This window comes from Callithrix jacchus, chromosome 1 (assembly GCF_049354715.1).
Source record: "Callithrix jacchus isolate 240 chromosome 1, calJac240_pri, whole genome shotgun sequence".
NCBI lineage: Eukaryota > Metazoa > Chordata > Mammalia > Primates > Cebidae > Callithrix > Callithrix jacchus.
This window is the reverse complement of record NC_133502.1, coordinates 218,813,606-218,841,523: the sequence shown is the minus strand read 5'-3', so window position 1 is coordinate 218,841,523 and position 27,918 is coordinate 218,813,606. Positions and strand designations below refer to the sequence as shown.

The following is a 27,918-nucleotide window of genomic DNA, read 5'->3' as shown; positions in this document are numbered from 1 at the left end:
CCCCAAGGCAGGGAAGTTCAGCCAAAGGGCAGAGGCTGGCATGGGTATCTCCGCGCCGCGTCCAGCCCTAGGTCCGGACAAAGCTGCGGGGCGGCGCTCCCCTCCCCCTGCGCTTCCCCCCAGGCTCCGGCCCTCCCCCGGCGGCGGCCGCCTCGGGTTTCCGGAGGGGCCGGAGGGCGGGCGAGGGCGTCACGTGCGCGCGGCCCGCGGGCCGGTTGGTCCCCGGGCGGGGGAGGGGCCGTGCGCTGCCTGGGTCGGGGCTGGGGTCGGGCAGGGGTTGGCACCTGGGACATCCCTGCGGGAAGAGCCGGGAGCAGGAGCGCCCCAGCGGCGGGCGGGCGGGCGGGCGGACAAGCCGCGCGGAGCGGGCCCGGGGCGCGCGCCGAGGGAGCCCCGCCGATCCCGGGTTACCGGTCCTGGGGGAACCGCCCGCGGGCTCTGCGGAGTGGGCGGCTCCCGGGCCTGCCATGAGCTCTCCGCCGCCCGCCCGCAGTGGCTTTTACCGCCAGGAGGTGACCAAGACGGCCTGGGAGGTGCGCGTCGTGTACCGGGACCTGCAGCCCGTGGGCTCGGGCGCCTATGGCGCGGTGTGGTGAGCGCGGGCCGGGTGGGGCGGCCGGCGGGGCGGGCGGGGCCTGCGCGGGGTGCCCGGCCTTCCCGCTAAGCGTGTGCCCCGCAGCTCCGCGGTGGACAGCCGCACCAGCGCCAAGGTGGCCATCAAGAAGCTGTACCGGCCCTTCCAGTCCGAGCTGTTCGCCAAGCGCGCCTACCGGGAGCTGCGCCTGCTCAAGCACATGCGCCACGAGAACGTGAGTCGCGCGGCCCCGCTCCGGGAAGGCGCCGCACCACGGCTCGGCTCGGCTTCCCCACCCAGCGACGCCCCCTCAGCAGGCGGCTGCGGGGCGGGGCGGGGACCGGGCCGTGGATCCCCAGGGGAGGAGGAGAGCAGGGCTCAGCCCCCGTCTTCTCTGCCAGCCCCGGGAAGGACTCACCCCCTCAACTCCGCGCCTCAGCCAGGCCCTGGTCAGGGGACACGAGTTGGCCAGGCTCAGGGATTCTCCAGCTCTCATGCCAAACCCTGCCCCCAGCCAGGAAGCCCGTGGTGAGAGGACGCTCCCAGTGGGCCGATTTTCCTGGAAGGGGCACCTCCCCTCTTTCCCATCCGGACCCCTCTCCAGCTCCTCTGTGGAGCCCACTCTGTTGCGGTCCATTTCCCGAGTCTTCTGACCCAGCGGGGGGCGAGGGGGGCGCGTCCAGAACGTAGGGAGTGTTGGACCCTCAGGAGCCCCTGGGGGTGCAGGGTGTAGGGAGCTGGGGTTTGGGGGCCACTGGGTGCGGTGGCCATCACACAGACACCCTCCCGTTCCTTGGGTGGTGGTGGGGGCCCATCCTTTCCAGCCCTGCCCATGAGATGCACAGCTGCCCTGGGCCTCTCTCATGGCTGTGGCTGGCTGTTGAAAGCCCTACCTTTCTGCCAGGGGCGCTCCCGTTTCTGGACACAGTTCCACTTGTTCACTGCCCCCCACGTCACTCCTGCCCTGCCATTTGAGCTCCTGGACCCTAGCTTCAGGGTCACACGCTCTGGACCCTCCTGGGTCATCCAAGCCACCAGCGCCCTGGGAGAACGAGTCCCTGCGTCCACCAGCAGACTGCCCCCACCACTCCCTCAGCCCTTGAGTGGGTGCTTTTCTCTGAGGCTTCCCATGCCCACCCTGACCCCAGCTCACCCCCCTGGCCCTGTGAAGCCCCTTTGTGGTGGACAGCAGTACCGCCGCCATCTCACCACCTCCCAAGTCACACCCAGGCCTTGTCCCAGGAGTGTACCCGCCCCCACCCTTGGTTTTATCCAGCTCCTCCCCTGCAGCCCCCTGGCCCCACCCACCCACTCACCTGTCTGTTCCTTGCCCCTGTCCAGCCAAGAGCCCCGGGCTTTTCTTTTTTCTCTGGAGACTTGTTGCCCAGGCTTGAGTGCAATGGTGAAATCTTGGCTCATCGAAACATCTGCCTCCCTGGTTCAAGCAACTCTCCTGCCTCAGCCTCCCAAGTAGCTGGGACTACAGGCACGCGCCACCACACCCAGCGGGGGATTTTGTATTTTTAGTAGAGCTGGGGTTTCACCATGTTAGGCTGGTCTGGAACTTCCAACCTCAGGTGATCCGCCCACCTTGGCCTCCCAGAGTGCTGGGATGACAGATGTGAGCCACCACGCCCAGCCACCAGGGCTTTTCTGTAGTCACTGCTCGCTGTGCCTGTGGGTCCACCCCCTGGGCTCCTGGCCTGCAGCTTCGGCTCTTCCCCTGGAACGCCATCATCCTGGGAGACTAAGGGTTTGCAAGGCCATGTGCCTTGCTCAGCTGGGGAGGAGGCTCTGGCACAGGCCCCAGTCCTGACGTTTCCAGGCGGGCCCCCATACCACAGAGGCCAAATCCATCCATCTGATGGCCCCAAGCCCACAGGACCCTGTTCTCCGTCGTGGGCTAAACCACTCTCCCAGGCACCCTCCAGCTCTCATGACTGCAGTCCCGGCTGCTCCCAGGCCTCCCTAGACCTCGCCCCACCCACCGTTCCTTCTCTTTCCACACTCTTGCCCTCAGCTCTGGCCCACGTGGCTACAGTGGAGCTGTCCTTCCAGCTTGTGCCCATTCTTGCCTCACTCCGGCTGGTCCCTATACCACAGCCAGGACACATTTAGCATCACACCCCTGTTTAAATCCTTCCCTGTCTCTTGGGATCAAAGCCAAACCTTCACCTGGTGTGTGCTTCCTGCCGGCTCCCTCTGGCCTCTCCTCAGCCCCTCCCTGGCCTGGGCCTCGGCCACCTGGCCTCCCTCCCTTTGTTCCTCAAACTCTCCCAGTGTTTTCCCTCCTGCCTCGGCTACTCTGTGTGTGCCCTCTGCCAGTTTCCCTCTGTCCACACGTCCACCTGCTCCTCTGTCCTTGGCTATGCAAAACTCCAGGCCTCTCTGGGACCCTGGAGGCCCTGTCACCCCAAAATGCTGAGGTGGCAGTTATCTTATGACCTGTCCACTGTCCGTCTCCCCAACCAGGGGCGTTGTGGGGACCAGGTCTGACTGGTCACGGTGCTGCCTGCCTGGGCCTCTCTCCCTATAGCGCTGTCCTCACCCTGGGCCTGGGTCTGCTTGGTTGGGGAGAAGATGGGAGAAAGGGTCAAGGGGCAGGAGCCCTTTGGATGGCAAGCCAGCCTAGGCTTGGGGTTGCCCCTCCCCCAGAAGATCCCGGCTGTCACCATCCAAAAATAACCTGTCTGTGGGTATGTGTGCCAGGGCTGGGCCACACTGCCAGTGGCCAGTGGGCAGAGCCAGGCCCTTTGGACAGTGGGGCATGACAACAACAGCTGCAGAGGGGGTTTTCTGCCCAGAGGGCTGTGCCACTCTTGGGGGGGTGCCCCAGCCCATGTCCTCTACGGCACCCTCAACCCTACCTGCCCTCCCCCCGCACCAGGTGATTGGGCTGCTGGACGTATTCACTCCTGATGAGACCCTGGATGACTTCACGGACTTGTGAGTGCTGACCTGGGCTGGCTGCCAGGCACAAGGGGTGTTGGGCAGCTCTGGGTACTGGCTTCAGGTTCTAGGTTGGCATGGGGCTCTCTTCCTGCAGGCTGAGTGGGGGATGCACATTGCCCAGCCCCTCCCCCACATGCTCCTGGGACCCACGGGCACTGGCACTGCCCAGCAGAGCTGGGGCTGCCGCCTCCCTCCAAGTCTGGCACCTGGGCCCTCTCCAGCACTGGAGGTGTGAACCTTGGACCTGAGCATTTGTTAACAGGAAGGTCCCGTGCCTGGGACCTTCCTGGCACCAAGTGTGTGGCCTGTAATGGGAGCTGCTGACCTTTTCCGACGGGTACAGGAGAAGCAGTAGGGAGGACCTGCCCTGCCCGTGCCCTGTAGCCGACCACCCTGAAACTCACACCTTGTCGGCCAAGAGTGAAGGTCCAGGCTGAGGAAGAGCTGGAGAAGGCAGCAGGCTCCTCTCGCCTGACTTGCAGAGGTCAAGGACCCACGCTGGCCTCAGTGGCCACTGAGAGGGGCTATACCATGCTTCTGTGTCTGTCCACCAGCCCAGCTGACCCCACTGACCCAGATGCCTTGTGAGCCCCTAACACCTCCAGGCACCTCCCTCGTCTCTGGCACAAAGTTCTGAAGTTGAAACCTGACTGCTTCCCTCCCCTGCCTGTGAAGACTTGAGCCCTGCTGCCTCCACCACGCAGCCTCAGCCCCTAGACTGGCACGCAGGGCACTCAGTGGAGGGTTCAAAAACCCCAAAGTGCATCCTCCACTCTGCCTGACAGTCCTCGGGGTGGGAGGGAGGTGTGAGCATTGCTGGCAGTGATGGGGTTGGGTCTGGATGGAGCCTGGCACTACAAGGTGCAGCTTCGAGGATGCCGAGGCCAGTGGGGATAGGTGCTGCAGGGGGATCTTCCCAGAGGCACTTGCTGGAGCGGGATGGGTCTGAGCCTGGGCCTGCTGGGTGGGCCTCCAGGATGCAGAGGCTGGCCCTGCCTACTGATGGCACCCGGCCCCTTCCACAGTTATCTGGTGATGCCATTCATGGGCACTGACCTGGGGAAGCTCATGAAGCACGAGAAGCTGGGAGAGGACCGGATCCAGTTCCTCGTGTACCAGATGCTGAAGGGGCTGAAGGTATGGACCCCGGGGGAGGCTGCAGGGAGGTGGCAGGGCCTGGTGGCCGGGTGGAGGAGGGTCTTGTGGCTCTGAGACCTTGGTACACTGATGCCTGCCCAACCCTCTGCCCCCACAGTATATCCACGCTGCCGGCATCATCCACAGAGTGAGTCCTGGAGAGGAAGCCACCCATCAGCCCTCTCCTGGCGCAATTTCCCCGCCTCCACGTCCCACCTGTGAGGATCTCACAGGGTCTGGGGGGGACTGAGCCATGCCCCATGCACAGCCCCTGTTGGGAGCCTGCCTGGTGTCCAGGTCCCTCCCTCCATCCTTGAAGGGCTGCAGAGAGCAAGGGGGCCAGGTCTGGTGGCCCTGTCTCTAGGTCCCACCCAGGCTCTTGGCTGTGCCCATGCCTGGGAGGGTGGGACACAGTGGCCACCTTTCCTCTGCCCCCAGGACCTGAAGCCTGGCAACCTGGCTGTGAATGAAGACTGTGAGCTGAAGGTTTGTGCAGCAGGCCCTGAGCTGGGGCACGGGCTCCCTCAGATCTACCATCTATCTACCTGTCCTCAGGCCTGGGCAGGGGACCTGATCCCAGACTCTAGGCAGTAGCTGAGGAGCGGGTGGGTGGTTGAGCCCCAGGAGGCCGTGGTACAACCCATTGCCATACCTGCAGTGGGTGAGGGTGGGAGGCGCCCCCAGGCCCCTGCCTGGTCCAGGGCAGGGCTGAGGCCTTGTCAGGCAGCAGGTGACAGCAGGGAGAGGGCACCTGCTCTGGAGGGCAGCTGGGCTCAGTGCATTGGCCACAGCGAGGAGCTCAGGGCAGTTTGGGGTCTGGGGCTGTGGCCTCAAGCCCTAGAAGGTTGTCAGGAGGTCCCCGATTGGGGGGTTCAAGTCCAGCCCTCTTGGGGTCTCCTACATTATGGGTGGCCTGACCACTCCTTGGGAGTGCCCTAGACCCCACTTCCCCAATTTTTCCCACAGATCCTGGACTTTGGCCTGGCCAGGCAGGCCGACAGCGAGATGACTGGGTATGTGGTGACTCGGTGGTACCGGGCACCTGAGGTCATCTTGAATTGGATGCGATACACACAGACGGGTGAGGAGCTGCCCAGAGATGTGGGCCTCTCAGGCTGCACCATCTGCTTCCCCTCTTCACGGAGAGCCCCTGGTGGCTGCTTCCAGGGAGGCTGTTGAGCTGGGGTGGGAGCCGGGCGAGTGGGCTGTGTCAGTGTCTCCTCCCTTCCTGTCTCATTCTGGCCCCCTGCCCACGGAGCTGACCAGGGCTTCTATCTCAGTGGACATCTGGTCTGTGGGCTGCATCATGGCAGAGATGATCTCAGGCAAGACACTGTTTAAAGGCAGCGACCGTATCCTCCAGCAGCGGGGCGGCACGGGGCAGGTGGGGCTGGCTCCTGCCCACGTGGAGGGTATTGGGGGAGGATGGCTGCTGCCCAGGTGGAGGGTATTGGGGGGGAAAATGGCTTCTGCCCAGGTGGAGGGTATTGGGGGAGGATGGCTCCTGCCCAGGTGGAGGGTATTGGGGGGGGAAATGGCTTCTGCCCAGGTGGAGGGTATTGCGGGAGGATGGCTCCTGCCCAGGTGGAGGGTATTGGGGGGGAAATGGCTTCTGCCCAGGTGGAGGGTATTGCGGGAGGATGGCTCCTGCCCAGGTGGAGGGTATTGGGGGGGAAATGGCTTCTGCCCAGGTGGAGGGTATTGGGGGGGAAAATGGCTCCTGCCCAGGTGGAGGGTATTGGGGGGGAAATGGCTTCTGCCCATGTGGAGGGTATTGGGGGAGGATGGCTGCTGCCCAGGTGGAGGGTATTGGGGGGGGAGTGGCTCCTGCCCAGGTGGAGGGTATTGGGGAAGGATGGCTCCTGCCCAGGTGGAGGGTATTGGGGGAAGTGGCTCCTGCCCAGGTGGAGGGTATTGGGGAGGGAATGGCTTCTGCCCAGGTGGAGGGTATGGGGGGGATGGCTCCTGCCCAGGTGGAGGGTATTGGGGGGGGGTGGAATGGCTCCTGCCCAGGTGGCAGGTATTGGGGGTTGGGAATGGCTTCTGCCCAAGTGGGGGTGGTGAAGGTCCCAATCTCTGGCACCCGAGCTGTGCTCCTGACCTCAGTACAGACCTGGACCAGCTGAAAGAGATCATGAAGGTGACAGGAACGCCTCCAGCTGAGTTTGTGCAGCGGCTGCAAAGCGATGAGGTCAGTGGTCAGTGGGGCGCTTGGTGGGATTGGGGGCAGACTCAGGCCTCGGTGCTGGCCCCTCACCCTTTCTTCCCACACAGGCCAAGAACTACATGAAGGGCCTCCCTGAGTTGGAGAAGAAGGATTTTGCCTCCATCCTGACCAACGCAAGCCCTCTGGGTAGGGCTGGCTAGCGTGGGGGCCACAGGGTGCTGTAGTGTGGGACCTCCTGAGGTCTGGCCTGACATACCTTCCCCCACAGCTGTGAACCTCCTGGAGAAGATGCTGGTGCTGGACGCGGAGCAGCGGGTGACGGCAGCTGAGGCGCTGGCTCACCCCTACTTTGAGTCCCTGCACGACACGGAAGACGAGCCCCAGGCCCAGAAGTATGATGAGTCCTTTGACGATGTGGACCGCACACTGGATGAATGGAAGCGTGAGTGGGGGCTCTGGGCAGGGGCTCTGGTCAGGGCCTGTGTGGACTTGGTGGGCTCTCTGCAGGTGGTCAGGCTCAGAGTGCTGGATCCCTGTCCCCGGGATGCAAGTCAGGTAAGGAGGATGGGAGGTCAGAGGGCAGTGTGGGGCCATGTGGCCTGGTGGAAGTGACCTCTGGTTGGAGCTGAAAGATAAAGGGAGGGTGTTCCTGGTGGGCTTAGCACAGAGGCTGGCACAGAAGGAGCCTGGGAATGGTGAGGGGCACCTGTGAGCCAGGGCACGAGGGCCCACTTAGCTCTGCCTGGCCCCCAGACCTGCTGCCCTTCCCCATGTCCAGGCTAGAGACCCAGGCCCCCCCGACACCCCCACCACGTCCACTCGTCCCTATGGCCAGAGACCCAGGCCCCCCCACACCCCCACCACATCCACTCGTCCCTATGGCCAGAGACCCAGGCCCCCCCGACACCCCCACCACGTTCACTCGTCCCTATGGCCAGAGACCCAGGCCCCCCCGACACCCCCACCACGTCCACTCGTCCCTATGGCCAGAGACCCAGGCCCCCCCCGACACCCCCACCATGTCCACTTGTCCCTATGGCCTCTCTGCTCACAGCTCCTGAATTCATCGTTGCCTTTCCTTGCCCCATTTTGGGATTCCCCCCACCTGGACAGCCGTATACCCAAGATAGTCCCCAGGGCCTCATCTGTCTCTTCCTAGCCCCCGTGAGCAGTCTAGACCCCAAGCCCAACAGCTGGGCACTATGTCCTCTATAGCAGGGGCCATCCCCTCATCTTGGAGGGCTGGCCAAGGCCTATGAAGCCTCAGGCTGCACTCAGGGAAGCCTCCCCAGCTCCCATAGCTATGATGCAGCCTGGGGCTGTGCTGGACCTGGCTTTATTTCTGCCCCAAGATGGCAGGCTGTGCTGTCTTCTTCATAGCTGCATGACTAGCCTGGGGCTGGGTGCCTGGGGACAGCAGGTGGGCTCTGGGATCAGTGTCGTGTTCCAGGCCCTGTCCTGGCTCTGCCTTGGGCTAGATGGGCTGAGATTCTTTACCTGTGCTCCTTAGGGCAATGGGTCCCTGAATGCCTGCAGTAGGGCCTCTACCCTTAGCTGTTCTTAGTCATGTGCTTATGAGTTTGGGCCGAGAGCAGTGGCTCATGCCTGTAATCCCAGCACTTTGGGAGCCTGAGGCGGGTGGATCACAAGGTCTGGAGTTCAAGACCAGCCTGGCCAACATAGTGAAACCCTGTCTCTACTAAAAATATAAAAAATTAGCTGGAAGTGGTGGCAGGCACCTGTAGTCCCAGCTACTCAGGAGGCTGAAGCAGGAGAATTACTTGAACCCAGGAGGCAGAGGTTGCAGTGAGTGGAGATCGAGCCACTGCACTCCAGCCTGGGTGACAGTGTGAGGTGTTAGGCTCTGTCTCAAAAAAAAGAAAAAAAAAAAAAGATTGTTTATGAGATTGGGTTTGTTTGATGAAAGGTTTCTGCTGCTGAACAAGATGACTTGAAACCATGGGCCGTAGGAGCCTCTGTAGTTCCCACCCACAGCTGTGGCTGGGGCTTCCGCTCTTAGGGCAGACTGTGGTGGACATGCGGCCAAGCTCTGGTCACCTCCCCTTCTCTCTGGACATCCGGATCTAGGGCAATGGCCTCTTCACACAAACCTTCCCTCAGTGGCTCATACCCATTAGGACTAGAGAAAGGCCCCATGAGGCACCACCAGGCATGTCTGTGAGTGATTCCTGGGATGGAAGGCAAAGGCTGACCCCCATTTCTGTTACACCCTGCTCCCCTGCCAGGTGTCACTTACAAAGAGGTGCTCAGCTTCAAGCCTCCCCGGCAGCTGGGGGCCAGGGTCTCCAAGGAGACGGCTCTGTGAAGACCTCTGGGCTCTGGGGGTGGCAGTGAGGACCACCTTCACCTTCCACCTGAGAGGGGACCCTCGTTGCCACCTTGACCTTGGCTGGGGCTTGCATCCCAAGGTATCCGTCAGAGTGGACCCCAGGTTCAATGGATCTTCCTCCCCAAGCCCGTGCCTTTGCTCTTGGGCACCCATCCTGGAGGAGCACCTGAACTTTATGGACAGGACCTCTGCCTGACCTGGGATGGCCTCTGAACCCTGGAGCAGTGGCCCCCTTGCCAGTTGCCTCAGAAACCTCGGAGCTGGTGGGGCTTCAGGTCAGGCCCTGCTCTGGGCCATGCAGAGGAAGGACAGAGGGTGGGCACAGGGCACCGACTCAGGGACATCCCCTCTCCTGGGGGGCATCAGTGGACCTTCCTGTACCCCCAGCCTGGAATGTCATTCAGTTGTGTGGCACCCACATGGCTGGAAGGAAATAGACCCTTTTGTAGCTCCCTGCTCTCGCTGTGCATCCTCATGCTGGGTCCCACCTTGAGGCCTCCAAGCCCTTGGCCTGCATAGAGGAGAGTGGCCTGAGAGTTCAGACCCTAAGAGCTAGTGGGGGGACGTGAGCATCCCATCTACGCCAGGCCACAAAGCTGGTGCCCACTTCCCTAGGCCTGTGCCAGTGAGCCCTGAGCCCCCAGATTAGGACTTGGCCTCTTCCCCTCTTATGGGGTGAGCTTCCTCTAAAGGCTTAGAGTGTAAGCCACTGTGTGTGGATCCGAAGCCAGACCCAGGGCAGGGCCTGACGGGGAGGAGTGTAGGATCTATCCTAGCTCTGCACCCTCCAAGGCCAGCAGGTTCCTGGGGCGGGAGGGACACACTGTACACGTTGAGTGGAATCTGGTCCCTGCGGTGGAGTGGTGAGCACAGAGGGCTGGGTTTTGTTCTTGATCAAACCTTTAGCCCCCACCCACTACAACGCCCCCGTGGTATCTTCATGCCTAGGCTGCCCTCTGTGGTCCATTCCGTGTTTCCAAGGGTGGCTGGCGGCTGGACCACAGGCCACGGGCGCCTCCACACCTGTGCCAGGGCAGGGGTCACAGCAGAGACCAGTGAGGGGCAGGGCAGGCTGGGCATTCTCCTTGGTGGACATGCCCACAGCTGGCCCAGCCAAATTGGGCCCAATGAGCTGCCACGATGGACTCTGGCCTTCTCTATCCAGCGACCCTCATGCCTTTCCAGGCATGGAGGCGGGGGGATGTGACCATTGGCTCTGATGTGACATGGCTGATTTGTGACATGGCTGCTGCCTATGCTGGGCCCAGCTTCCTGCCACAGCTGGCCTGAGGAATGGGACTGGGGGCCCCAAGACTGTGACCCAGTTGGACACGAACTCTGGCGGGGGCAGGGTGGTTCCTGGGCTCCAGGTGGGCTCAGGTCTCTGCAGACACCTTGCCCCATCCCACGCCTCCTGCCTTCCTCGACCCCTCTTTGTCCCCCTCTCCCTCCGCCCCCCACAATTCCAGTCCAGCGTCCCTCCCTCCACCCTGACCTTGACTCTGAACTTGGTCCGGGGTCTTGTAACTAGAGCCGGACTCTCACTCCCTCCTTAAGCCTCGGGATGCAGCCACGACCACCGCCCTGAGCCCTGAGCCGGCTGCAGCGCCACCTGCGTCCCCACCGGCTCCTCCCACCCCGTGTTTTTTACCCTGAGGACCCCGCGTCTCACTTTCCCTTCACCCCGACTCTTCCCGCGCCTGGCCCGGGTAGGCCTTGAGGCTGCGCTGGACCCTGACCCGGGAGCTGGGGCAGAAGGGAGCTCGCACGGGTGGGCTCGGGCACGGACGCTCGGGTGGGACCGCGCCCCTCTAGGAGGGGATTGGGGTGGAGCCGAGGGGGAGGCGGAGCCGCAGCAGAGCTCGGAGGGCGGGCGGCCCGGGACGCCAAGGTGTCCGCGCCTGCTGCTTCCTCGCTCCGGGGCGGGGCTCGCGGCAGCGCCGGAGCAAGGCGCAGGGCGGAACCGAGTCCCAGGAGAGGAAGCCGGAAGCCGGGCGCGGGGAGCCTCCCGCTTCGACCTTCGCCCTGCTCGGCGCCTCTTCCGCGCCTGGGACCGCGGAGCCTTCCTGGGTTCTGTGCGCTCCCGCCGCCCGGTGCCGCTCCCCCCGCCCGGTGCCCGCCGCCCGCCTGGGCCCCAAGCAGGTCCCAGGTCTCTGGCTAATCCTGGCCTCACCGCTAGCGAGGGCGTTTGGGGACCCTGGGTGACCACGGCGCAGCCATGGGGACCGCGCTTGTGTACCACGAGGACATGACGGCCACCCGGCTGCTCTGGGACGAGTAAGTGGGACCTGGCCGAGGTGGGGTGCGGGGAGGGAGCTCTGGACTGAGCTCCCCATCTGCCCCAGCCCCGAGTGCGAGATTGAGCGTCCTGAGCGCCTGACCGCAGCCCTGGACCGCCTGCGGAAGTGCGGCCTGGAACAGAGGTGTCTGCGGTTGTCAGCCCGCGAGGCTTCCGAAGAGGAACTGGGCCTGGTGCACAGGTCAGGACGAGGGCGGGCCCCATGATCAGGGGACGGCTCACCTAGAAACAGAGAAACCTGGGCCGGCCCGAGCCTGCCAGCCTCGAGGACAGAGCCTCTTCCCATGGACCTCGGGTGGGCTTGAGGAAGCAACAGGGTGGCCACTCCCACCACGAACCCCAGCACACACAGGCTTCCCCTCCTGCACTGCCACCTGCTCCTGCTGGTGACCCTGCCTCTCCTGCCTGCCTGTCTACAGCCCCGAGTACGTGTCCCTGGTCAGGGAGACCCAGGTCCTGGGCAAGGAGGAGCTGCAGGCGCTGTCTGGACAGTTTGATGCCATCTACTTCCACCCGGTGCGTGTCCCTGGACACTCAGCCGTCCTGACACACATGCACGTGCCTCTGTGTGTTCATGGGCATGGCTGCCAACCCCAGCCAGTGTACCCTGGTCTGTGCACATGACCATGCCCTGCATACCTGCCTGCTGGCACTGCCAGCACCTGGGATGGCCTGTTCTGCTCAGCAGCTGGGGCCTTGCAGCCTGGCACAAGTGTGGGTATGACTTGCAAAGGGCAGCAGGGAAGGCAGGGGGCTCATCCATGCCCCTGTCCCCACAGAGTACCTTTCACTGTGCACGGCTGGCCGTGGGGGCTGCACTGCAGCTGGTGGATGCTGTGCTCACGGGAGTGGTGCAAAACGGGTTTGCCCTGGTGAGGTGAGAACTGCTCCTAACCCCGGCTGCTCCTCCACGGGCCTTGTGAGGCGACCCTGACATGCCCTAAATCTCTCACGCAATAGGCCACCTGGGCACCACAGCCAGAGGGCAGCTGCCAATGGGTTCTGTGTGTTCAACAATGTGGCCATAGCAGCTGCACATGCCAAGCAGAAACACGGGCTGCAGAGGTGTGTGCCAGGCTGGCTGCAGGGGTGTGGCCAGGCCACACAGCAAGGGGTGGTGCAGGTGGTGAGACAGCCCACCCCACACCTTCCTGGAGGTGGGAGGCCCTGCCCCTCGGCCACCAGCGCTGTCTGTGTCCAGAATCCTCATCGTTGACTGGGATGTGCACCATGGCCAAGGCATCCAGTATCTCTTTGAGGATGACCCCAGGTGAGCAGGGGTGTGGAGTGTGCATCCCCATTTGTGGGGTGCGCAGCCTGGCCTGGGAAAATCCAAGGGTGAGATACAGACATGTGCTCAGAGGTCAGGGTTCTACCGGGCTGCAGAGCTGTTGAGGGTCCTGACCTCTGACCTCTGACCTCTGACCCTGGCTGGCTGTTGGCAGCGTCCTTTACTTCTCCTGGCACCGCTATGAGCATGGGCGCTTCTGGCCTTTCCTGCGAGAGTCGGATGCGGATGCGGTGGGGCGGGGACAGGGCCTCGGCTTCACTGTCAACCTCCCCTGGAACCAGGTGCCCACCCTCAAGCCCCAGGACCCCCCCCAGCTCCCTCCCCCCAAACCCCTCCCCTGCCCCACAGTTCAGGATGTAGCCTGGGATGTCCCGCCAGGTCGGGATGGGAAACGCTGACTATGTGGCCGCCTTCCTGCACCTGCTGCTCCCACTGGCCTTTGAGGTGACTGCATGGTGGGCCCCTCCAGGGCAGTTGGGTGGGAGGGGGACTTGGTGCCTGGAGCGCCACAGGGAAGGCAGGAGAGGAGAGTTATGAGCTGTTCCACTCCTGTGTGGCTGGGGAGGGTGCTCAGGAGGGGCCAGGATGGGCCTGGCTCACCCTCACCCGGGCTCCAGCCTCTCTCTTTTAACCCTCTGCACCTCTGTGTGGCCTGTAGTTTGATCCTGAGCTGGTGCTGGTCTCGGCAGGATTTGACTCAGCCATCGGGGACCCTGAGGTGAGGACCTAACCCTAACCAGGGAGGGCTTCTAGGGTCCTGGGGTCCAGTCCCCCCATCACACATGGCTCTGGTTCCAGGGGCAAATGCAGGCCACACCAGAGTGCTTCGCCCACCTCACACAGCTGCTGCAGGTGCTGGCTGGTGGCCGGGTCTGCGCCATGTTGGAGGTGAGTGACGGGAGGGCACACAAGGAGGGCTGGGCCAGGAGCGTGGGAGCCAGCCAGGTGCCCACGGGGTATGTGGGAGGGTTGTCCTGCCCAGGATAGAGAGCCAGCCAGGGGCCCTTCCAGTGATACCCCACCCCAGTGACATCCCTGCCCCAATTATGTCTCTGCCTTCCTCCCAGGGCGGCTACCATCTGGAGTCATTGGCAGAGTCGGTGTGCATGACAGTGCAGACGCTGCTAGGTGACCCGGCTCCACCCCTGTCAGGGCCCATGGTACCGTGTCAGAGGTATGACGGGAGGGAGGGAGGGTGGGCAGGGCTGGGGCGTGAGGCCAGCCATCACCACTGTTTTGTCTGCCCCACAGTGCCCTGGAGTCCATCCAGAGTGTCCGTGCCACCCAGGCCCCATACTGGAAGAGCCTCCAGCTGCAAGGTCACCTGGCTGGGTGCTGGGCTACAGGACCCCACCTCAGGCTCCTGTGCAGTGGCTGTGACTTTGAACTGTCCCTAGATGTGACCCCCGTGCCGACGAGTCCCAGCACCCATTCCCCAGAGGGGAGGCCTCCACCTCTGCTGTCTGGGGGTCCCGTGTGTAAGACGGCTGCATCTGTACTGAGCTCCCAGTTGGACCAGCTGTGCCTCCACCCTGCACCCCCTGTCTGCCCAGCTGTTGCCCTTACAGCGCCAGATATCACATTGGTCCTGCCCCCTGATGTCACCCAACAGGAGGGGGCAGCCCTGAATGAAGAGACAGAAGCCTGGGCCAGGTGGGCAGGGCTGGCCTGGAGAGAAGGATGGGGCCGAGTCTATACCTGTGACTGATGTGCAGTCGCTTCATGTCTGTGTGTCCCTCTGGTCTCTCTACTACAGGCCACACGAGTCCCTGGCCCAGGATGAGGCCCTCACTGCACTTGGAAAGCTCCTGTACCTCTTAGATGGGATGCTGGATGGGCAGGTGGGGGTGCCTGGGAGGGGTTGGGGGTGCTGTGGACCCAGGGGCAGGGACCAGGACCTGTCAAGGAAATGTGGCCTGTCCAGAGGAGGGGTGGGTGGTGCAGAACCACATGGATGTGAATGTCGTCTTATGCCAGGGGTTGCTCCCAGAACAGCCCCAGGGGTGGGGATCACTAGCGTGTCTGACCTCAACTTCTTCAGTTAAATGCTCTGTGGCAGAGAGGTGAAGGGGATGATTTAAAGTATAGATTTAGGCACGGTACAGTGGTTTGTGCCTGTCATGACGGCAGTTTGAGGGGCCAAGATGCGAGGATTGCTTGAGCCCAGGAGTTCAAGACAAGCCTAGACAACATACGGAGACCCTGTCTCCACAAAAAATAAAAAAAATCAGCTAAGCATGCTGTCATGTACCTGTAGTCCCAGTTACTTAGGAGGCAGGAGGCTGAGGCAGGAGGATCGCTTAAGCCCAGGAGTTTGAGACTGTAGTGAGCTAGAACTGAGCCACTGCACGCCATGCCAGCCTGGCTACAGAACAAGACCCTGTCTCAAAAAAAAAATGTGTGTGTATATAGATAGATACATACATGCACACACACACACGCACACAGCCTTAAGCATCTTATTTACAGAAATGGAGTGATATATACATATGTTACATCTACATATAGACTTAATGACTTATATAGACTTACACACACACACACACATATATATATATAGACTTAATGTCTTACAGAAATGGAGTGATTTGACCTGAGTGTAGGGAAAGGCTGACAACAGCCACGTAGAGACCGAATGAAGGGAACTGTGGGTCTCTTTAACTTGGGAGTTGGCTGGTACCTCATCCTCCACTGTTTCTTCATTCTGCAGGTGAGCAGTGGGATGGTAGCCACTCCACCCTCGGCTGCAGCAGCCACCTTGGAGGTGGCTATTCAGAGAGGCCTGTCCCACGGAGCCCAGAGGTAAGCCTCACTTGGCCACCCCGAGTCTCTGAGGGCAGGACCCGTGGGCACCCCAATCTGGCTGGCCAAGCAGAGGGCTCTGGGAGTAGGCTCCAGACAATGTGAACACAACCTGTCCTCAGGCCAGCTCTTCCTCCAGGCTGCTGTGTGTGGCCCTGGGACAGCTGGACTGGCCCCCAGATCTCGTCCATGATGGGTAGGACTCTCAGGTCTTTTATCTGTCCAGCCATGCATGCGGATGGGCATGTGATGGGCATGTGCCTGTGCCCCAGGGTGACGGGGGGGGGTGGGGCACTGTGTGGTCCTGAATGGAGCCTTCCTCAGCTGGGGTTTGGGAGGGCTGCTGGAGGAAATGCCAGGTGGGTCTCCAGCAGAGGCTCAACAGTCATAGCACCCCTGCCCATGGCCTGTGAATGCTCCTCCACCTCTGCCTTTGCTGCCTGGGCTTAGAGGGGTGAGCAGGGCCTTACGCTTATGCATGTGTCCTGAAAGGAGGATTTTGTGGCTGAACATCAGGGGCAAGGAGGCGGCTGCCCTATCCATGTTCCAGGTCTCCACACCACTGCCAGTGGTGAGTGATCACGCCACGTGGCAAGGCAGGTGGTGGGGAGACTGGATGTGTGCAGCTGCTGCTCGCTGGCACTGTTATGACAGCAGGCCTCTGGCCCTTCCTGTCTCCCTGCTCCTCCTCCAGGGGCTCTGATATTGGGAGGTGGGGGGCCAGAGCCAGCAGGAGGGATATCCGTAGATGAGGAGCTGTGCTCTGCTGTCTCCACAGCTGACAGGTGGGTTCCTGAGCTGCATCTTGGGCTTGGTGCTGCCCCTGGCCTATGGCTTCCAGCCTGACCTGGTGTTGGTGGCGCTGGGGCCTGCCCATGGCCTGCAGGGCCCCCACGCTGCACTCCTGACCTCAATGCTTCGGGGGCCGGCAGGGGGCCGAGTCCTGGCCCTCCTAGAGGAGGTAAGTTGGGCAGGGTGGCGGTGCTGTGGGGTGGGAGGAGGGGAAGGACCAATGACTGCCTCCGTCTTCGCCCCTGGCCCAGGACTCCACACCCCAGCTAGCCGGGATCCTGGCCCGGGTGCTGCACGGAGAGGCACCTCCTAGCCTAGGCCCTTACTCTGTGGCCTCACCAGAGGACGCCCAGGCTCTGATGTACCTGAGAGGGCAGCTGAAGCCTCAGTGGAAGATGCTGCAGGTGACCAGTGAGGCTGACTGCGGAGGCATGGCCTTGCCTTGGGGCCCGGCTCTGCCGCAGAGCTCGGTGGGGAGGGCAGGGCATGGGAGTGCCCTGAACCAGCTCCAGCGCGGGAGGCCAACTGCGCGCCTCTTCCCGGCTCCTGTTGTAGTGCCGTCCTCACTTGGAGGCTTGAAATTGGCCAAGGTGGGAGCATTTACACCGCAGAAAGCACACCGTACGCCAGTGCCCCGCTGCCTGTGGCCGCCGACCCCAGGTCCAGGCCGCTCCTGCCGCTGCGGTGACCCGGTGACCCGGTGACCCGGACCTCCGGCCCACAGCTCCCGCTGCACCGGGGCACGGAGCCCCGCCCACTCCCACGCCTGCGATTCGGCCTCGCCCCGCCCCCTCACCCCCCTGCTCCCCCGCCTCACCCTTTCCGGCCCGTACGCCCCACCCTCGGTCCCATCCTGGCCCCTGCGCCCCGCTGCACTTCGCTCCCAGCCCTGATGCAGTCAGTAAATATCGGCCAAACGAAACCCTGGCTCTGCTTCCTTTATTGAGGACGCTCGGCCTCAGTCTTCCACCCGTGGTGCCGGACTCAGGCCGGAAGTGCGCCGGTGCGCAGGCCTCGTCTCCTCCACGGGCCGTCGGCGTCCTCGTGACGTATTTCCGGCGCGTCCGCACTAGCGCTCTCCCCAGTCGCGGCTATGACGCGACGGAGGCGGCGGGAATGGTAGCAGTGTGCTCTTTCCGTGGGTGAGGCCTGGAGAACAGGCGGACCTGCGGGAAGACCCGTGCAGGCCAGACCCCGGGACCACTCCGCTGGGCTCCCAGACTCTTCGCTGCCTGCGAGCCTCGGAGTGGCACCCTCTCCTGGCCGTCTCTTCTCGTGGGACCTGAAGAACGCGTGCAAAGCCGCGTTCGTCCGCTGTGTACTGCCCGGGCTCACGTTCCGTTCTTCGGGTTTGCCACGGTTCTGTGACTCCCTAAAGGTTGAGTGTTAGTGAATTAGAAGAAACACCGAGCTGGCTTCCGGTGGGCTGCCGGGTGCCGGGCAGCGTGCTTACTCCGAGTAACCGCAAGACCTGCTTTAAAAATACCAGTTCTGAGCTTCGTCGTTGGAGAGGCTGCCTGTCATTCAACCCCTTCCGACCCTCTCTCACTCCCTGTCTTCTGGAGCGTGAGTGAAGCCCGGGTGAGGTGTTTTCCCACATGCCAGGGGCCCGGAGCTGAGAAGGGGCGGGCATGGCCAGCATCACGCAGCTGTTCGACGACCTGTGTGAGGCCCTCCTGCCGGCTGCCAAGACTTACCTGGGCCAGCGCAGTGTGAACCGGAAGAGGGCAAAGCGGAGCCTCAAGAAGGTGGCCTACAATGCTCTCTTCACAAATCTTTTTCAAGAGGAGACTCGGCTGCAGCCTGACACATCAAAACTACCAGCGAGAAACAAGATCCTCATGTTGTCCTTTGACTTAAGAGTGGGTGGCCTGGGCCCCAGGGCTGACCGTTTGGAGGAGCTTGTGGAGGAGCTTGAAGCGGCCCCTAGCTGTCCGCTTGTGGAGGTGGGGTCTGTTTTGGACCTCCTGGTTCAGCTGGCAGGGAGCGGTCCCCCTCAAGTGCTGCCGAGAAAACGAGATTACTTCCTTAACAACAAGCACGTGGGGAGAAACGTTCCGTACGGCGGCTATGATTGCTACAACCTGAGTGTGTGGGAGAGGGACGTTCAGTCTCTGATCTCCAGAGAGGAGTATTTGTGTCACAGCATGATCCAGGATACACTTCAGGTTATGGAGGCTACTCCAGGCACTGGCCTGCCCACCGTCGGGCTCTTCTCATTTGGTGACCCTTGTGGTGACAAGTTCGAGAGAGACACCCGGGTCTCACTCTTTGGTGCGCTTGTGCACAGCCGCACCTACGACATGGATGTCCGACTGGACCTGCCCCCCGTGCCGGACAATGCAGACCTCTCTGGGCTGGCCATTAAGGTAGAGTGTGTGTTTTTTCTTTCATCCCTCTCAGGGTTTGGAGAATGCTTTCTGTGACTCTTCTTCTTCTTCCTCCTCCTTCCTCATTCTTCCTCCTTCTCCCTCCTTCCTCCTCCCTCCTCCTCCTCCCTCCTCCTCCTCCTCCTCCCTCCTCCTCCCTCCTCCTCCCTCCTCCCTCCTCCTCTGTCCTCCTCCCTCCTCCTCTGTCCTCCTTTCTCCTCCTCCCTCCTCCTCCTCCTCCTCCTCCCTCCTCCTCCCTCCTCCTCCCTCCTCCCTCCTCCTCTGTCCTACTTTCTCCTCCTCCCTCCTCCTCCTCCTTCGACAGGGTCTCACTTTCACCCAGGTTGGAGTGCAGTGGTGGGATCCTGGCTCTCCACAAGCTCTCCCGCGCTTAAGCAATTCTCGTGCCTCAGCCTCCCAAGTAGCTGGAATTACAGGCACCCGCCACCATGCCCAGCAAATTTTTTTTTTTTTTGAGATGGAGTCTTGCTCTGTCACCCAGGCCGGAGTGTTAGTGGTGAGATCTCGGCTCACTGCAACCTCTGCTTCCCGGGTTCAAGTGATTCTCCTGCCTCAGCCTCCTGAGTAGCTGGGATTATAGGTGCCCACCACTATGCCTGGCTAATTTTTGTATTTTTAGTAGAGACGGGGTTTCACCATGTTGCCCAGGCTGTCTCAAACTCCTGACCCCAAATGATCCACCCGCCTCGGCCTCCCACAGTGCTGGGGATTACAGGCTTGAGCCACCCTTCCCGGCCCTGTGATCTTCCTTTCATCATGGTAAAAGGAGGATAGTCTGGTGGCTGCGTTGTTCTGAGGTGGGGCTGCTGGAGTGAGCTTACTGGCGGCCACTGTCTTCTGCAAGGACAGTGCTGCCCGTCTGCTGGCCAAAGCAACATGCTGGTTTTCACCTTTACCTAACAGGGCATGCCTTTAAGCCACTTCTGCCTTGTAGAGCTGCCGTTTAAATTTAAGTTAATTAAAACAAAATGAAAAATTTAGTTCCTCAGCCCCACAAGCCACATTTCAAGTGCTCACATGTGGCAAAAGTGTCTGTTTATGTTATATAAAACAGGCAATTGGATATACTTTTGCTGTCTGTAACCTGAGGCTTTTTCCTGTGGTATTATGTAACTCCTCACTGAGTTTTGTATGTTACTGCTTTATCAGGATTGCTAAAAGGATACATTGTTATTAGTCATTCTATTCCTATGAGATACCCGGCTATTTATAAACATAATGCTACAGCAAATATCTTGGTGTACAGTAGTTTTGTTTTGTTTTTTTGTGTTTGAGAAGAGTCTTGCTCTGTTGCCCAGCTGGAGTGCAATGGCGTAGTCTCGGCTCATTGCAACCTCTGCCTACCGGCTTCAAGTGATTCTCTTGCCTCAGCCTCCTGAGTTCAACTGGCTAATTTTTGTATTTATTTTTATTTTTATTTTCTTTGATTTCACATAGTTTTTTGAGATGGAGTCTCGCCTTTCTGCCCAGGCTGGAGTGCAGTGGCACAATCTTGGCTAATTGGAACCTCTGCCTCCCAGGTTCAAGCAATTCTCCTGCCTCAGCTTCCCGAGTAGCTGGGACCACAGGTGCACGCCACCATGCCCGCCTAGTTTTTGTATTTTTAGTAGAGATGGGGTTTCACCATGTTGGCCAGGCTGATCTCAAACTCCTGACCTCAGGTGATCCGCCTGTCTCAGCCTTCCAAAGTGCTAGGATTATAGGTGTGAGCCACCATGCCCGACGTGTATTTTTAGTAGAGATGGGGTTTCACTATGTTGGCCAGACTGGTGTCAAACTCCTGACCTTGTGATATGTCCACCCAGCCTCCCAAAGTGCTGGGATTACAGGTGTGAGCCACCGCACCCAGACAGTGGACAGTAATTTTTTAATGTTTAGTGTGATTTTTTTTTATGCTAGGTTTCCTAAAATGGAATTTCCTATAATGGAATGGTCAGAAAGTTTCTCAAAAGCATCTTTTCAGAAAGCATCTCAGAAAGTCATTGTAGGTTCCACTGAGGATTATGTGTTATATGGAATTGGAAATTTGTAGTCTTAACAAATTATTTTGGGCCGGGCGCGATTCCTCAAGCCTGTAATCCCAGCACTTTGGGAGGCCGAGGCGGGTGGATCACGAGGTCAAAAGATCAAGACCATCCTGGTCAACAAGGTGAAACCCCGTCTCTACTAAAAATACAAAAAATTAGCTGGGCATGGTGGTGCGCACCTATAGTCCCAGATACTCGGGAGGCTGAGGCAGGAGAATTGCTTGAACCCAGGAGGCGGAGGTTGCGGTGAGCCGAGATTGCGCCATTGCACTCCAGTCTGGGTAACAACAGCGAAACTCCATCTCAAAAAAACAACAAAACAAAACAAAACAAATTATTTTGTTTAATTCCTTAAATGGCTCATTGGGGAAAAACATTGTATGGTACACCTGTGCTTGAGAAAAACAGAGAAACGTTTTGCTAGGTCTTTGCCTCTAAGAAGTAAATGGAACTTTGTGGATAAAGTTTGTGGAATTCTTATTGCCCTTGGATGAAATGTGGACACAGGAATGAGTGGCGGTTTGTTCTTCCCTGTGTCTCCAGGTCCCACAGAGTGTGGATCACTGGGAAGATGAAGGGTTCCAGTCAGCATCCAACCTGACTCCTGATTCCCAGTCTGAGCCCAGCGTGACCCCAGACATGGACCTGTGGGAAGCCGCACTCACCTACGAGGCCAGCAAGCGGAGGTGCTGGGAGCGAGTTGGATGGTGCGTGCCCTTCTTTGCCTTGGCATGCAATGCCCTACACCTGTGTGAGCATGGCCTTGGGTGTGTGAGGGGCATTGCTGTCTCAGGGGCCCAGGCAGTTGTGATGGGTTAGGGACCTGGAAGTTTCGGTTAAGGTAGTGTCCAAATGCAGAGGGGCAGAGACCAGCAGCCTTTAAGGGGATCTCACCTCCCTGTGCCAGTAACCAGATCATATCTTCCAGGCAGAGCAGTAGGGGACAGCTAAGATATGTACTCACTATCAGTCAGAGGTGCCTGAGAGCTGCCTGGCAGGGTGTGTGGTCAGTGCCAGGAAATGCTTACCGGGCACTGGGTGCTGATGGAGCCTTTTCCATCCATGTCTGGAGGAGGTGGGGTGCTGAGGAAGGACCCTTTTCCATCCATGTCTGGAGGAGGTGGGGTGCTGATGGAGCCTTTTCAATCCATGTCTGGAGGAGGTGGGGTGCTGATGGAGCGTTTTCCATCCATGTCTGGAGGAGGTGGGGTGCTGATGAAGGACCCTTTTCCATCCGTGTCTGGAGGAGGTGGGGTGCTGATGAAGGACCCTTTTCCATCCGTGTCTGGAGGAGGTGGGGTGCTGATGGAGGACCCTTTTCCATCCGTGTCTGGAGGAGGTGGGGTGCTGATGGAGGACCCTTTTCCATCCGTGTCTGGAGGAGGTGGGGTGCTGATGGAGGACCCTTTTCCATCCGTGTCTGGAGGAGGTGGGGTGCTGATGAAGGACCCTTTTCCATCCGTGTCTGGAGGAGGTGGGGTGCTGATGAAGGACCCTTTTCCATCCGTGTCTGGAGGAGGTGGGGTGCTGATGGAGGACCCTTTTCCATCGGTGTCTGGAGGAGGTGGGGTGCTGATGGAGGACCCTTTTCCATCCGTGTCTGGAGGAGGTGGGGTGCTGATGGAGGAGCCTTTTCCATCCATGTCTGGAGGAGGTGGGAGTGGCACTCTGGGTGATGAGAAGCTGCAGCTGCAGCAGCTTTTCCCTGCCTGGTGCCAGCAGCTTGCTCTCTGGATGCAGTAGCCACTCTCTGGCTCATCTGGGTCCAGAGGCCTCTGCACTCAGGACCTCTCAGTCTGTAATGTGGTGGTATCTTTTCATAACTTCCAGAACCCAGGTAGAGAATATGCATTTTGGCTGGGTACGGTGGCTCACACCTGTAATCCCAGCACTTTGTGAGGCCAGGATGGGCAGATCACTTGAGGTCAGGAATTTCACCTGGCCAACATGGTGAAACCTCATCTCTACTAAAAATACAAAAATTAGCCATGTGTGGTGGCACTTGCTTGTGATCCCATCTACTCGGGAGGCTGAGGCACGAGAATCGCATGAACCCAGGAGGCAGAGGTTGCAGTGAGCTGAGATTGTGCTACTGCACTCCAGCCTGGGCAACAGAGTGAGACTCTGTCTAAAAAAACAAAGAGTACACATTTCCCAAAATGTTTGTTTGGCCATGGAATGCCCTGTTCACATCCAGTCCACTGGGGATTCTGTTGATACCGGTTTGGGGAGTGTTAGGTGAGAGAGTCAGGGCTGGCCAGGAGCTGAGTGCTCTCAGATGCAGTGTTGGGGCTCCTGCAGGGCCTGGAGAGGAGCATGTGCCCCCTTTGAGCTTTCCTGACATCATAGATTCCTCCAGGGATGGCTAGCTCCCTGCTTCCCAGCACAATGGTGGTGGTGGCATTGTCCTGACTGCCGGGGGCTTTCCTGCTTCTCAGCACAATGGTGGTGGTGGCCTTGTCCTGATTGCTGGGGGCTTTCCTGCTTCTCAGCACAATGGTGGTGGTGGCCTTGTCCTGATTGCTGGGGGCTTTCCTGCTTCTCAGCACAATGGTGGTGGTGGCCTTGTCCTGATTGCTGGGGGCTTTCCTGCTTCCCAGCACAATGGTGGTGGTGGCCTTGTCCTGATTGCTGGGGGCTTTCCTGCTTCTCAGCACAATGGTGGTGGTGGCATTGTCCTGACCGCCGGGGGCTCCCTGCTTCTCAGCACAATGGTGGTGGTGGCCTTGTCCTGATTGCCGGGGGCTCCCTGCTTCTCAGCACAATGGTGGTGGTGGCATTGTCCTGACTGCGGGGGGCTTTCCTGCTTCCCAGCACAATGGTGGTGGTGGCATTGTCCTGACTGCGTGGGGGCTCCCTGCTTCTCAGCACAATGGTGGTGGTGGCATTGTCCTGACTGCGGGGGGCTTTCCTGCTTCCCAGCACAATGGTGGTGGTGGCATTGTCCTGACTGCGGGGGGCTCCCTGCTTCTCAGCACAATGGTGGTGGTGGCATTGTCCTGACTGCGGGGGGCTTTCCTGCTTCCCAGCACAATGGTGGTGGTGGCATTGTCCTGACTGCGGGGGGCTCCCTGCTTCTCAGCACAATGGTGGTGGTGGCATTGTCCTGACTGCCGGGGGCTCCCTGCTTCTCAGCACAATGGTGGTGGTGGCATTGTCCTGACCGCCGGGGGCTTTCCTGCCCTGTCACTTCCTGCTGGGGCATCAATCCTGTCTTCCTGTACGTACAAAGCAAATCTAATGGTCCTGCTGTCTGCCAACCCCTCACATTTTTAAAAACTGGTCCTCTGATTTATTGCTTTGTTCTGTACATATTTGCTAATAGTATTTTTTTTTTTGTATTTGTTTATCTGAGGTGGAGTCTTCCTCTGTTGCCCAGGCTGGAGTCCAATGGCACCATCTCGGTTCACTGCAGCCTCCGCTTTCAGGTTCAAGTAATTTTCCGTCTTAGCCTCCCTAGTAGTTAGGATTACAGCTATGTCCCACCATGCCCAGCTAATTTGTATAAAAACTTAGAATCGGCCGGGCGCGGTGGCTCACGCCTGTAATCCCAGCACTTTGGGAGGCCAAGGAGGGTGGATCACGAGGTCAAGAGATCGAGACCATCCTGGTCAACATGGTGAAACCCTGTCTCTACTAAAAATACAAAAAATTAGCTGGGCATGGTGGTGCGTGCCTGTAATCCCAGCTACTCAGGAGGCTGAGGCAGGAGAATTGCCTGAACCCAGGAGGCAGAGGTTGCGGTGAGCCGAGATCGCGCCATTGCACTCCAGCCTGGGTAACAAGAGCGGAACTCCATCTCAAAAAAAAAAAAAACCAAAAACTTAGAATCTTCTAATACCAGGTTTCCTCTGCCTGGAACATTTTTCAGCTTACTGTAATTAGGCAACTGCTTTCATCCTAAACAAACTAGGTCCTTCAAACTCTCCTTCATAAGTTGGTTTGTTTCTTTCTTTTTCTATCTCTCTCTTTCTTTCCTTGAGATGTAGTCTCACTCTGACACCCAGACTATATAATTCAGTGGTGTGATCAAGGCTCCCTGCACCCTCTGCCTCCTGGGCTCAAGTGATCCTCTCACCTCAGCCTTGCTATTAGCTGGGGCCACAAGCATGCATCACCACACCTGGCTAATTTTTGTTTTTTCTGTAGAGAGAGGGTTTTGCCATGCTGCGCCGGCCGGTCTTGAGCACCTCAACTCAAACGATCCACCCGCCTCAGCTCGCTAAAGTGCTGGGATGACAGGTGTGAGCCACCGTGCTGGCTGTGTTTCATTTATTAGCTCCCACATTTCTAGGTTCAGTTTTTCATGTCACTGATTAGGAGACATGGTTGCTTGCTTTCTTCATCACCCTGTTCTGAATACACTGGAGACTGTAGCGCTCTGGTGCTGTGGGTTCCTGGTGGTGTTCCCTACACTGTGGAGCTCCAGTGCTGTGGGTTCCTGGTGGTGTCCCCTACACTGTGGAGCTCCGGTGCTGTGGGTTCCTGGTGGTGTTCCCTACACTGTGGAGCTCCAGTGCTGTGGGGTCCTGGTGGTGTCCCCTACACCCTGGAGCCCTGGTGCTGTGGGGTCCTGGTGGTGGTTCCTACACTGTGGAGTTCCGGTGCTGTGGGTTCCTGGTGGTGTTTCCTACACTGTGGAGCTCCGGTGCTGTGGGGCCCTGGTGGTGGTTCCTACACTGTGGAGCCCCGGTGCCGTGGGTTCCTGGTGGTGTTCCCTACACTGTGGAGCTCTGGTGCCGTGGGTTCCTGGTGGTGTTCCCTACACTGTGGAGCCTTGGTGCTGTGGGGTCCTGGTGGTGTTCCCTACACTGTGGAGCTCCGGTGCTGTGGGGCCCTGGTGGTGTTTCCTACACTGTGGAGCCCTGGTGCCGTGGGTTCCTGGTGGTGTTCCCTACACTGTGGAGCTCTGGTGCTGTGGGTTCCTGGTGGTGTTTCCTACACTGTGGAGCCTTGGTGCTGTGGGGCCCTGGTGGTGTTTCCTACACTGTGGAGCTCCAGTGCTGTGGGGCCCTGGTGGTGTTTCCTACACTGTGGAGCCCCGGTGCCGTGGTTTCCTGGTGGTGTTCCCTACACTGTGGAGCTCCGGTGCTGTGGGTTCCTGGTGGTGTTCCCTACACTGTGGAGCCTTGGTGCTGTGGGGTCCTGGTGGTGTTCCCTACACTGTGGAGCTCCGGTGCCGTGGTTTCCTGGTGGTGTTCCCTACACTGTGGAGCCCCGGTGCTGTGGGTTCCTGGTGGTGTTCCCTACACTGTGGAGCTCCGGTGCTGTGGGGTCCTGGTGGTGTTTCCTACACTGTGGAGCCTTGGTGCTGTGGGTTCCTGGTGGTGTTTCCTACACTGTGGAGCTCCAGTGCTGTGGGGCCCTGGTGGTGTTTCCTACACTGTGGAGCCCCGGTGCCGTGGGTTCCTGGTGGTGTTCCCTACACTGTGGAGCTCTGGTGCCGTGGGTTCCTGGTGGTGTTTCCTACACTGTGGAGCCTTGGTGCTGTGGGGTCCTGGTGGTGTTCCCTACACTGTGGAGCTCCAGTGCCGGGGTTTCCTGGTGGTGTTCCCTACACTGTGGAGCCCCGGTGCCGTGGGTTCCTGGTGGTGGTCCCTACACTGTGGAGCTCTGGTGCCGTGGGGTCCTGGTGGTGTTTCCTACACTGTGGAGCTCTGGTGCTGTGGGTTCCTGGTGGTGTTTCCTACACTGTGGCGCTCCGGTGCTGTGGGTTCCTGGTGGTGTTTCCTACACTGTGGAGCTCCGGTGCTGTGGGTTCCTGGTGGTGTTTCCTACACTGTGGAGCTCCGGTGCTGTGGGGTCCTGGTGGTGTTTCCTACACTGTGGAGCTCTGGTGCTGTGGGTTCCTGGTGGTGTTTCCTACACTGTGGAGCTCTGGTGCTGTGGGGCTCTGGTGGTGGTTCCTATAGGAGGTTCTGCTGAGCACCTGGCAGTGTTCTGAGCACAGCCTGGGCAGCTTCTATAGGGACTTTGTCTGGTCAGGGCCCTGCAGAGTGAAAGTGCTGTGGTCATCTCAGTGTCTAGTGGCTGACCTGCACAGGGCCACACAGTGGCTGGACCTGAGTTGACATCCCTGGGCCCTCTACTCCCTGATTCCACAGCCCCTGACACTGTAATCCTGTCAGCCTGATGCTGTGGTTCCAGTTCCTTTGGCAAATCCTTTGATCTTGTTTCCTTTTAAATCCCAGCCACCTGCTAGTTTGCTCCTGTGATGACCTCTGAGCAGCAGGTGGCTGAAGAGCTTGCTGCCCACAGGAGATGGATGCAGCAAACCACCATGGCACGTGTGTCCCTATGGAACCTGCACATTGTGCACATGTAACCCAGAACTTACAGTATAATTTTAAAAATTAAAAAAAAAGCTGCTGCCCAGCCAGAAATTGAGCTTCCTTCAACTCTGCTGCTGTCCCAAGACTTCATGGTGGGCCACTCTCCCCTGTTCTGGCCCACCCTGGGAGCCAGCATCGTCAGGCTCTTACGGCCCCCCTGCTGCTGGGCTGCAAGGGCTGGGTTAAGGTGGAGTGAGGCCTTTCAGACCCAGGAACGTCCTCTTTTTTTGCATGTGCCACCCACCTGAGGGAAGTGTATTGCTACATGTTGGGCTGTGTTCTTACTGGGGATCTGGGGGGGGTAGGTGTTCACTCCGTAGCCCCAGGGTGCTGCTCTGTGTCTTCGTGTTCCCACTGTGGGTTTTTTTCCCCTCAGCTCTGAGTCACCCAGAGGGGTACATGGCCATGGCAGTGCTGGGGGCCAGTCCTGGAGGATCTTGGGTGGGACTGGCTGCAGGGGGAAGCGGGGTTGTGCCAACAGCTTGCACCCCTGCCGAGGCTGTCTGCAGGAAGAAATGCAGGGGCAGACAGGTTCTGAGGGGCTGTCTTTCCTATGCTTGTCTCATCCTGAGGGAGCCTGGGTGGGTGCCCGGGGTCCAGAGAGGCCCCTTCTGCTGACTGGACACCTCAGGGCTTGTTTCCTTCCTCCTGCCCCCCTCCAGCCCCCCTTCACATAGCAGAGGTGGCCAGTAAAAGTGTTTTTTGAAGCTGATTGTTTTTGCAGGGAGGGCAGGGGTGCTAGTGTGTGCACGGAGTGAGTGCAGGGAGTGCAGGGTCCATGAGTGTGTGCAGGGTGTGTGTGTGC

The 27,918-nt window shown here is 59.7% G+C and overlaps 3 protein-coding genes across 24 annotated transcripts in view; all 3 read left to right on the top strand.

Moving 5' to 3' along the window:
• The first annotated feature begins 279 nt into the window (after nucleotides 1-279).
• Nucleotides 280-11,095, top strand: MAPK12 (mitogen-activated protein kinase 12). Of its 2 annotated transcripts, XR_008475439.2 has the most exons (13): nucleotides 280-592; nucleotides 680-809; nucleotides 3,462-3,520; nucleotides 4,552-4,663; nucleotides 4,782-4,811; nucleotides 5,102-5,149; nucleotides 5,630-5,744; nucleotides 5,944-6,015; nucleotides 6,775-6,854; nucleotides 6,938-7,016; nucleotides 7,099-7,272; nucleotides 9,077-9,259; nucleotides 10,738-11,095. XR_008475439.2 is itself a non-coding variant. In XM_035274130.3 (12 exons), exons 1-12 carry the CDS (start codon nucleotides 468-470, stop codon nucleotides 9,154-9,156), a joined length of 1,104 nt encoding a protein of 367 aa, XP_035130021.1. In that variant the 5' UTR covers nucleotides 280-467; the 3' UTR covers nucleotides 9,157-9,637. The 2 variants fall into 2 exon arrangements, 1 of the variants encoding a protein (XP_035130021.1); XM_035274130.3 differs by lacking the exon at nucleotides 10,738-11,095 and having other exon boundaries at nucleotides 9,077-9,637.
• A 50-nt stretch (nucleotides 11,096-11,145) lies between these two features.
• On the top strand, nucleotides 11,146-17,286 carry HDAC10 (histone deacetylase 10). Of its 12 annotated transcripts, none has more exons than XR_013524411.1 (20): nucleotides 11,146-11,457; nucleotides 11,526-11,660; nucleotides 11,899-11,995; nucleotides 12,259-12,356; nucleotides 12,440-12,544; nucleotides 12,681-12,749; nucleotides 12,925-13,051; nucleotides 13,149-13,214; nucleotides 13,429-13,488; nucleotides 13,569-13,658; nucleotides 13,838-13,944; nucleotides 14,022-14,089; nucleotides 14,168-14,423; nucleotides 14,527-14,611; nucleotides 15,481-15,572; nucleotides 15,695-15,768; nucleotides 16,065-16,143; nucleotides 16,351-16,533; nucleotides 16,616-16,768; nucleotides 16,920-17,286. XR_013524411.1 is itself a non-coding variant. In XM_008980634.5 (20 exons), the coding sequence occupies exons 1-20, from the start codon at nucleotides 11,399-11,401 to the stop codon at nucleotides 16,941-16,943; spliced, it is 2,010 nt and encodes a 669-aa protein (XP_008978882.3). In that variant the 5' UTR covers nucleotides 11,146-11,398; the 3' UTR covers nucleotides 16,944-17,286. The 12 variants fall into 12 exon arrangements, 4 of the variants coding, with proteins under 4 accessions (XP_008978882.3, XP_078200147.1, XP_054098782.1 ...); XM_008980634.5 differs by having other exon boundaries at nucleotides 15,712-15,768; XR_013524412.1 differs by lacking the exon at nucleotides 16,065-16,143 and having other exon boundaries at nucleotides 15,712-15,768.
• Nucleotides 17,287-17,453: 167 nt separating this feature from the next.
• TUBGCP6 (tubulin gamma complex component 6) overlaps nucleotides 17,454-27,918 on the top strand; it is a 28,028-nt gene continuing 17,563 nt past the window's right edge. For all 10 annotated transcript variants that reach the window (XR_013524367.1, XR_008475405.2, XM_054242787.2 and 7 more), the window contains exons 1-2: nucleotides 17,454-18,733; nucleotides 21,325-21,488. Coding sequence is in view for 8 of the 10 variants with exons in the window: in XM_054242787.2 (XP_054098762.2) it covers nucleotides 17,996-18,733; nucleotides 21,325-21,488 (902 nt within the window). In the remaining 2 variants the exon portion in view is untranslated. The remainder of the gene's footprint in view (nucleotides 18,734-21,324; nucleotides 21,489-27,918) is intronic.